Source organism: Micropterus dolomieu, linkage group LG18 (genome assembly GCF_021292245.1).
Source record: "Micropterus dolomieu isolate WLL.071019.BEF.003 ecotype Adirondacks linkage group LG18, ASM2129224v1, whole genome shotgun sequence".
NCBI lineage: Eukaryota > Metazoa > Chordata > Actinopteri > Centrarchiformes > Centrarchidae > Micropterus > Micropterus dolomieu.
The window spans coordinates 31,509,498-31,519,976 of NC_060167.1; the positions used below are offsets into that span (position 1 = coordinate 31,509,498).

The 10,479-nt window shown below is 39.2% G+C and overlaps 1 protein-coding gene across 1 annotated transcript in view; it reads left to right on the forward strand.

Moving 5' to 3' along the window:
- Nucleotides 1-9,325: 9,325 nt before the first annotated feature.
- opn1lw1 (opsin 1 (cone pigments), long-wave-sensitive, 1) overlaps nucleotides 9,326-10,479 on the forward strand; it is a 1,761-nt gene continuing 607 nt past the window's right edge. Inside the window, 3 exon segments of the mRNA XM_046076209.1 lie at nucleotides 9,326-9,506; nucleotides 9,919-10,215; nucleotides 10,334-10,479. The exon segment at nucleotides 10,334-10,479 is cut by the window's right edge and continues 405 nt beyond it. Coding sequence (XP_045932165.1) covers nucleotides 9,326-9,506; nucleotides 9,919-10,215; nucleotides 10,334-10,479 — 624 coding nt within the window.

A 10,479-nucleotide genomic window follows, 5' to 3' on the forward strand; every position in this document is an offset into this window, starting at 1 on the left:
TAGTCGGGATGGGGTCTAAGAGGCAGGTTGATGGTTTAGATGAAGAAATTATTGAAGTTAGTTGGTAAAGATTGAGGGAAGCAAAGCAGTCTAAACATATATCTGGTTCTACAGCTGTTTCTAAAGTCTCTAAGAGTTTAGAGATAAGTTGGTGCCAGTTAAGGGCAGGTCTTGGTGAATTTTGTTTCTAATAGTTAGAATATTATAGTTAAAGAAGCTCATGAAGTCGTAACTACTGAGAGCTATGGGAATACTTGGCTCAATAGAGCTGTGACTCAGCCTGGCTACAGTGCTGAAAAGAAACCTGGGGTTGTTCCTATTTTCCTCTATTAATGACGAGTAGTACGCTGCTCTGGCATTACGGAGGGCCTTCCTATAAGTTTTAAGACTATCTTGCCAGATTAAACAATTCCTCTCAAGTTTCCGCGATATTTGCTTTAATTTGCGAGTTTCAGTATTATACCATGGAGCTAACCGTATTTGTTTTAGTATTTTCTTTTTTAGAGGGGCTACAGAGTCGAGTGTCATTCGCAGCGAGCCTGCAGCACTATCAACAAGATGATCGATTTGGGAGGGACTGAAACTAGCATAGGAATCCTCCGTTACTTTGTGACTTGATAATGAATTTAGAGCTGATGGAATCGCATCCTTAAATTTAGCTACAGCACCATCAGACAGACATCTTGTATAAAAAATTTTGCCCAATGGCGTGTAGTTCAGCAATACAAACTCAAAAGTCATCAAATAGTGGTCAGATAAAGAGGGATTCTGTGGGAACACCACTAAATGTTCAATTTCAATACCATATACCAGAACAAGGTCGAGGGTGTGGTTAAAACAGTGAGTCGGTTCATGAACACTCTGAGAGAAGCCAATGGAATCTAAGAGAGATAAACGCAATACTAAAGCTGTCATTCTCAACGTCCACATGAATATTAAAATCCCCTACAATAATAACTTTGTCCGTTTTAAGGACTAAAGTTGACAAAAAATTCAGATAAGAATTCAGAATACGGACCAGGTGCTCGGTACACTATAACAAAAAGAATTGGTTGCAGTGATTTCCAACTTGGGTGTGAAAGACTAAGAACAAGACTTTCAAATGAGTTATAATTTAGTTTAGGTTTAGAGCTGATTAGTAGGCTAGAGTCGAAGATAGCTGCAACTCCACCTCCTCTGCCTGTGCCTCGAGGAATGTGAGAATTAATATGACTGGGAGGGGTGGATTCATTTAGGCTAACATATTCTCCATCACCCAGCCAGGTTTCAGTAAGACAAAATAAATCAATATCATAATCTGATATTAGTTCATTTACTAGTACACCTTTAGAAGAGAGAGATCTTATGTTTAAGAGTCCACATTTAACTCTCCTATTCGTTTGCACTATTGCTCTTGTGGTTTTAATTTTTATGAGGTTTTTATATGCACAGCTCCTCTTCTGTATCCCTTTGATTTAAATAATTTCGATGGTCGGGGGACAGACACCGTCACTATAGGATTTTCACTAAGTAACTCCTGAAATGGAGGAGCAGAGAAGTGTGTTAGACTGCGACTCTGCGTAGGGTTTTGGGTGGGTAACTGCTGAAATAGAAGGGCTGAGAAGTGTGTTAGACTGCGAATCTGCCTCCTGGTCTCAACTCTTGGTTATCACTAATGACGTGATTAGTTTCACTGATGGAAAGTAATTCCTGTAATAGTGGAGACTATACTGTTTGTTAAAATTTCAGAGTGAGCAGGATCGTGGTGCAGCTGCAAAATGCCATGCAGAGCGGAAAGGATAGGCCAGGTGTCTGCAGGGCGGGCTGCCCCTCCATGCACACCAAGTTTGAAAAAAAAAACCATTGAATAACTATTGGTTTCGGCAGCTCTGCATAGACACTCAGGTAGCAAAGAGCGGCTCTGGACGAGTAGTGACCCTGAGCAGCAGCAGTGATTTTACTGGGGAAAGTATAGCTTAAAACCCACAGTATCATCACCGTAGCTGGCTTTGTTTTACACACCAACCACATCGGGGTGTCATGATCTGCCAGCTTCACAGAGCTTACACCCAGCCTGAGAAGCCACACAGCACTGTGAGAATCATGTACTTTGACTTCTACAGTGCTGTCACCATTTCTGTTCACTCTCTACAAATCTGAAATTGGCTTCAACTGGGGAACGAGCCACCTACAGAGGTTCTCGGACGACTCCTCCATGGATGTTGGAGTTGAGTTGGAAGAGTACAGAGACCTACTTGAGAGCTCCATTGGTTTCTGTGACAGCAACCACCTCCAACTCAACATAGGGAAACCAATGAGCTGGTGGTGGACTTCCGACACAGAAAGAGGCCTCACACCCTAGTCATAATATTGGGGAACGTGGTAGAGATGGTAGACACAAGTTCCTTGGGGTGCAACTCAACAAAAACTGGACTGGACTGAGGCCCTCTACAGGAAAGGACAGAGCAAGCTGTTCTTCTTCCTGGATTTCTCCAGTACCTCCTATGCTGGTCTGCTTGCAACCAGCCTGCTAGCCTCCTGACCTTACCCTGACCTGTTAGCGAATTTGAGAATCCTACTATGGGGAAGGCATGACCCACTCTACTTTGCCTCTGACTGGCTTAGCCGGATGATGACTTTCTTCTCACGTAGCCATCACTGTAGTAGTGTTAATCTTTGGGGGTAATACATTATTTGGCTTGAAAATTGTTTTCAGCTGCTCACTTCTTACAGGGATCCTCCAGTCTTTCAATATGAGGCATGTTATGTTAAACTTACCGCGGTAGAATTGGGAGGGTTGTAACTTTCAGCCCAGATTCACTTCAAGCAGTGATTGGCCAGGTATGCAGGGGTGAGGAAAAGGGTTTAGAACTTCTGTCCAGGGCCATAACCAGGTTTTCGAAATTAGTGAGGTCCACATTTTTTGTTTCTTTAATAGAGCTTATTTGCAATAATTCTGTGAAGGCTTGAACCGGAAAGTGGGCCCAGCACTATGGTTGGGTGAAGAACACACTATCAGCGGTACTTGCCTGACTGCATTGGGCCGCAGCTAGCTGTTCATCATGGTCTTTCTTCTTCACTTCTTGGCTTAGGCTACTAAAACTGCATAAAATAAGAGTTATGATCAGGTAGTGCAAATGTGACAGGATAGTCTTGGTATAGGCCTACTAATCTTCACAACATGTGTTAGGGGGGTAACGGAACATTAAATTTATGGTAGCTTCGATTTCAGTAAAGTGGAAAGGACCCTAGCAATGTTTGCTATCATCAAAGTCCTTATAGGCATGTCATGCCACTCGACCGCCATATTGGCAACGCCTACGGGCAGCTGTTTTGGAGTAACATCCTATCTGAATGAATAAGGAGAGAGCCAGAACTGCAATTTTACTGGTCACCAGGACATAAAAACTACATGAATAGAATCAGCAGTGAAGAAAAGAGTTTGACAACTTTGCCCCAACTTTGCCCCAAAATAAGGTTTAAAAAGCGTTTTTCCCGACCGGTTATAGTTCTACTACACATTCGTCACCACTTTTGCGCATGCGCAGTAGAAAAATAACAGACCCTTACGTCAGTGGAACCATACGATTGGCTGAAACATGTTTCCCGCTTTGGCTGTTGAAAGCAGCAGTTGGCTTTCAAGCCCCTCCCGCTAGAAAGCCGTGATGGGCTTTCCCATAGAGTTGCACTGAGGATGTGATTGAGTGGCGTGTCTCCTCTAAAATGTCTCTGCTATCATTCACTACATAGAAACCCAGAAACTTTTGCCTTAAGCAGAATATCATCTCAGCCCTCTGCTTGGTGAGAGTGAAATCAGTACCTGTAAGAAATGACACAGGAGCTTAAATGTATCTTAAATGTAGCCTGTAACTGTCGTCAGAGGCTGTGTTATGGAGTAACTAATTACATGTAATTTTGTTATTTGTAAAATAAATGCAACTTTAATTCTTTACAGTTACTAAGAAGAAAAAGGTGGATGATGTAATCATGATTACATTTGGGGTTAAATCTGAATATTTTCTATGTTGAATAATATTCATTTTGTTGCTTTGCATGTCTTTCATGTGCACAATGTCTTCCTCTGCCATTTCCAGCCACAGCCGTTTAGTAAAGTTTGATGCCATTCTGATTGGAACTGGAGAAAATGGTTCTTATGTTTGAGTTTGCAGCACTACCTGCCTGCCAATTAAACTGTCTTTCAAGCTGTCTTTTGAAAATGGTGAACTGTGAAAAAAAATCATCAGAAATGTAGAAAAGTAATCAAATTTAATAAGTTTCATTATTTTGAAAAAGTAAGTTAAATACACTACACTACACTACTATTTCATTTTCAAGCGGGTAACTTCAATTGGTAATTGGTAACATTTGTCAATGTCCTTAACTGACTTTGCATGCCCCTGCATATAATTAGATATTCTGAAGAAATATATTATTTATTATCTAACCGATTAAAACGATTAAAAGTTTTATTTATTATAAAACCGATTGACCACTTAAAAAAATGTTTAATTTCAACCAGGTCATTTTCCTAATGTCTTGAATGATGTATTTTTAAGTATGCAGCTACCAATTTATGCTATAGGACAATTAGCATAGTGTTTTTATCTATATAGCTTTAAAAAGTTGTAATAGTGCAATTTCTGACCCATCTGGCAGAGCACGGTTACTACATCCTGACCTATTTGGATTTAGACGAATCATTCTACTAAAATAGCCAACTGTGTACAATTAAAGATCATCAACATTAGATAAGGATAAGAGATAACAACATCAAAGCGAATTATTTCAAAACATTTGTTTTTTAAATTAGCTGTACACTGGATTGATGCAGTTTTAAAATCATGGACAACTTAAAAACATGGGAAACTTGAAGGGCACCTGGAGAACGCAGACCTCTTCCAATTCTGGGGTTCTGACCAAAAGAGGTAATTGTAAATATTTCAATATATTTATGCCTTATACTTAAGAATCTTGAACCCCTTGACACCCCTAAAATGGACCATACCATTTCCTAACGTTGACTATAGTTGAAGGTCTTGTCTGGCTGCATCACTCACAGCTGCTGCTGTTCCACTGCATCACATGCTAACTATCTAGCTTGTTTAATACACAACTCTCCTACCTTCAGAGTTTCGTATTTAGCATTTCTTTTACTTAAAATGAGCTGATGTATCTGATGTTAGCTAGCTGATAGTCCACCCTATCATTTCATTATCATTATGTCATTTAATATTTTATGTAATTGTTAGTTAACACTGGTGCTTAGGCATGAGTACTGAAATTGAGGATTAGTTATGGTAGAGATACAGTTTGACATCAATATAGAGTTTATTATTTCATTTTAAGTCTTTTTTGAGTGTTTTTACAATAAGCATAGCATTTGTTTTCACTCTGGAATTCAGGAGTTTTACCTGCCCAGGGAAATGTTAAAATCCAGGTTTGTTATTTCAAATGTATTCAGTTATTTTTATATAGCACCAATTCATAATAAAAGTCATGTCATTGCACTTTTCATATAGAACAGGTGTAGACTGTACTCTGTTTTTTCCCCCACAATTCCCAGTTCCCCAACAATGAATGACTACTGCTTTATTATTATTTCATTCACAATCAACATGAGCGAGAGGAAAGGAGATATTTGCTAAAAAGAGTAACTTGAAAGGATAGGAATTAGAGCCTTTTTTTTTATGATAGTGTCTTTGGTTCTGGTTCAGCATCAAGTGGGTCTGTTTTGAGCGGTCATGATGGCCTATTGATGTGTGTACAGGTCTGACTTTCTTGCAGTTTTGCTCTAGAATACTTGGTGACCTCTGACTACAGAAGTTGTTGTGTGGTATAGGAACCCATCAACTGGTGTGATGAATTTGGTTTATCATCATCTACAGACAGCATACATTAGTTAAATAAGCAAGGATATTGTAAGTATTGTAAGATTTTAGTTCACTGAAGCACACACCTGCGCTGTACTGAGAATCCTTTAGGACTTGGAAAAAAGTTAACCTCCCCGGTTGTGATTGTATAATTTGCACCCTGAGTTTAAATGGTTTTCATCCTACCTTTCTGGTAGAGGTTTTAGTGTTTATGTGAATCAGATCATGCCTGGCACTGCAGGGTTGTCGTGTGGGGTACCTCAGGGTTCTGTCTTGGGACCCATCCTGTTCCTTTTGTATATATTTCCTCTAGGACAGATTATTAGTCAATTCAGCGAATATCTTACCATGTATGTGAATAATATTCAACTGTACTGCTCGTTCAAGGAAACTGAGTTCCATAAATTGTCTTTAATTAACTGCTTGACCAGTATCAAACAGTGGTTATGTGACAATGTCTTGCTTCTGAACTCAGAGATAACAGAAACACTAATTATCGCCCCTGAAAGTAGCATCCCTCAGATAAAGCAGCATATTGATGACTTAGGCTCGTCAGCAGAGCCTCAGGAGCTTAGGTGTTGTTTTTGATTGAGCGATGTCCTTAGAGTACCACTCTAAACAATAAGTCAGAAACTGGTTCTTCCAACTGAGGAATATTTCCAAATTAAGAACACTGGTGTCAAAGGGTGAGTTGGAGATGATCATTCATGCTTTTATTTCCTCTCATTAAGATTACTGTAACAGCCTTTTTACTTGTTTGAGCAAGAATGAGCTTTACCATCTCCAGGCTGTTCAGAACTCTGTTGTTAACTCACATTAACAAAAGAGCGCACATCACACCTGTTTTAGCATCACTTCACTGGCCACCAGTCCAGTATAGAATTCAATTTAAAATCCTGGTCCTTACTTTTAGAGCCTTGCATGGTCAAGTTCCTCCCTACATCTCTGAGTTAATACAGCTTCATACTCCGACCTGTAGTCTGAGGTCATCAGGTCAGAGGTTGTTAGTGGTTCCCCACACTCATTTTAAAACCAGAGGGGATCGATCATTCTAAGCAGTGGCACCTAGGCTGTGGAATGCATTGTCTCCCTTTCTACGTTGTGTGAATTCTGTCGATTCTTTTAAAAAGCAACTGAAGACTCTGCTATTCAAGCAGGCTTTTAGTTAGATGAGGGTTTTTTATGGATTTTGTTCTATGTTTTCCATTTGTTTTTAAATTTTCTTATGCATCGTATTTTAATTTGTTGTATTGTATTACATGTTATTGTGAAGCACTTTGGGATTTTTATCTGTGAAAGGTGCTATACAAATAAACTTTACTTACTTACTTACTTTAAGAGTGTGATAGCTAGGGGAAAAAGCTGCTCAGCAGTCTGGTGGTGCGGCAGCTGAAACTTCTATATCTCTTCCCAGAAGACATCAGGGTGAACAGTCTGTGGCTGGGTGGGTACTGTCCTTTATTATCCTTTGGGCTCTGCTTAGGTACCTCACCTCACCGATAACACTGATGCTCGGGAGATGGGTACCAATGATCTTGTGAGCAGTTTTAATCTGCATGTAATTGTTTCTGTAGATATCAACTGAGCAGACAAGGCATCTTTGATACGCTCTTGTCTTTATTTGGGTATTTGGTATTGTAAGTAAACCAAAAGTAACTAAAAGTAATCAGATTACATTACTTTTATTTTGTGGTACTTGGATTACGTTACTGATTACATTTTTAAGAAGTAATTAGTAATTGTACTGTATTAAAGTAATCCTCCCATCCCTGGTTGTGTGAATAGTTAGAAATGAGAGCTTAAGAGACAAGAGCTATCTGACCTACTTTCACGTTTCTACACAGTGGTCAGTCTCTGTTGATAGATTGCATTTCTTTTTAAGTACATACTGAGGACTTTAGAACAGCAGAATGCAAGAGCGATCACTAGTCTATCTCTGGCTGTCATGACTATGACAAAAGGAAGTTAGAATGTGATGTGAATTTCCCTAATCACTGACTGCCCTTATTCCCTAACATTACACACATCTGAAGAGCTTTGGACAGACACAGCTGTCACCCACTGTCACTTTACTAAGAAATCTGTGCACAGCATATACGTAGGCCTTCATATACCTGAAATTCACAACAAAACCCCTACTGAAACCTCACAGTTTGTAAAACTGCTTCAAGCTTATATTAACACTGTCATGATCAGATTTTTGCCATAAGCAAATCAAACCTTTGCTTTGGAGTAAATGACAGCAATTAATAAACAGCAATAAGATTTTGACAGGATCTCACACGGATGTCCAACTGGCTTTGTCCAGCTGAGCTGCATCTGGGCCGCATAATGTAAAAATGTATTTTTGGATTCTTTTTCACCGCTACACTGCCTTAATTTCTGTTTATTTTATTGTCTCTGCTGGGTATAAAATTACCCAGATCGAGTGGCCCATAAAGCAAGCACACAAGTGTTTTTTTTCTCAATGACATTTGTGTAAAATGATACAACATCTCTGCACAATATATACACCATTTGCTGATAACAGGTCTGGTGGATATCTGCACTCTACTGTGTGCAATATTCAAGCTTACTTTGTTAACTGTTATTTTAGCCAACTGTAATTAATTACACCATCCTTCTGAAAGTGTTTTACTTTTTAAGTCATTCCATAACTCAGGGAGCATTACCCTCTCCACTTTGACTTTGCCATAATGACTATGACGTGAGTTGTAGGATCAAGGGATTGTTGAAAAATCCCATGTTCTGAATTGACCTGTGATTCCGGAGGGATTAAAGTTGTCTTACCTCCCTCACATGTCAACTGCAACTGTAACCATTATATGTTCGTGGATCACCACCTTTTAAGCTGCTTTAAGACTTGGCTGCCCTCTCATGTCCACCACATAAACTTAATCAGGACAATACCATCATACATGATCATAAAATGAACATAAATCATTCGCACAATTCTGCTGTGTTTGTTTAAATTTCCCAAATTAACTTACTATTATGCAACTGGTGCAATTCTTTATATTAAATGTCCCAATGTAGAATTACTACTCTGCATCTCAAAGTATTATAAAATAAACACTTGCTTTGAAGCTATCATTTGATACGGAGTTTCTTTATTGCTTATTCATTTCTGCACTGCTATAGTTGTAAAAAAAAGAAAAAAAGAAGATATTGGTTATACCAGGATTCCATGAAGGCAAATGATGGCGTATAATGACAATTCGGTGTTGGTCAAAGGTCTCACAGCTAATCCCCATTTTAATGGAGTGGACGGACATCCGCTTTCCAACTAGATCAATTGGCATTTTGTGTCTATTTAACCTTGGTGTCTTAACCTAATTGGCTGATTAATTACCGTTCAAAATAAATTTGCTAAGGCTTGTCCCTGAAAATCACTGCCAAGCAGCAAACTACTGCTGTCATTTCATTGTGATCTAATCCTGAGTCTGTGAAGCATTAAGTATAAAAGCTACAATCAGATGCGTAGCACCAGTCACCTAAGGAGGTTGCAAGTGACAAGAAAGGCTGACTGCTGAGGACCTCCTCCTAAAATCACAATGGCTGAAGAGTGGGGAAAACAGGTATTTGCTGCCCGGCGCCATAATGAAGAAACAACAAGAGGAGATGCCTTTGCTTACACAAACAGCAATAATACCAAAGGTACAGTATTGTCATTTCATTTTTATACAGGATGGATGAATAATATGTTGAGCATGTTAATTATATGAGAGACTGCAACAAATGAAAGGAACTACCACAAAGAATGTCATTAATAAGTCTGGCAAGACTTTCAGTCAGAGTGAAAACTTTTGCCATTTTTTTTACAAAATGGACTTTGGAATTCTGTTAACATACTTTCAAACATGTGAATACTATGAATTTCTCTTTTTCAAATTTGTGAGCCAACTCAAAACAAAAGTGTACAGTGTTGTATACAAAATTACAACAATTGTTTTACCTCATTTAACTATGTGGAAGTAGTCTACTGTGTGGCTTTCAATATCTTACAAAATAATTTTGTACAGTTCTAAATTGTGAGACTATGTATGACATTGTTTTGTTTTTTCCCCAGATCCCTTTGAGGGTCCCAATTACCACATTGCTCCTCGGTGGACTTACAACCTCGCAACATTCTGGATGTTTGTGGTGGTCGTCTTATCAACCATCACCAATGGTCTGGTCTTGGTGGCCACAGCAAAGTTCAAGAAACTCCGTCACCCTCTGAACTGGATCTTGGTCAATCTTGCCATTGCTGATCTCGCAGAGACACTTCTTGCCAGCACCATCAGTGTATGCAACCAGTTTTTTGGCTACTTCATTCTGGGACACCCAATGTGCGTCTTTGAGGGCTACACTGTCGCAACTTGTGGTAAGTGGTCACAGTTTTTCATCTTTGATGTTAAAGTATTTAGGAACAGTTTGTCAAGACATTCATTATCAGGGTGTGAATTAAACACATTTACTGAGTATCCTGATTTCTTACACAGGCATCACTGGTCTTTGGTCTCTGACTATCATCTCATGGGAGAGATGGGTAGTTGTGTGCAAACCTTTTGGAAATGTCAAGTTTGATGAAAAGTGGGCCATTGGCGGAATAGCGTTCTCCTGGATCTGGTCGGCAATCTGGTGTGCT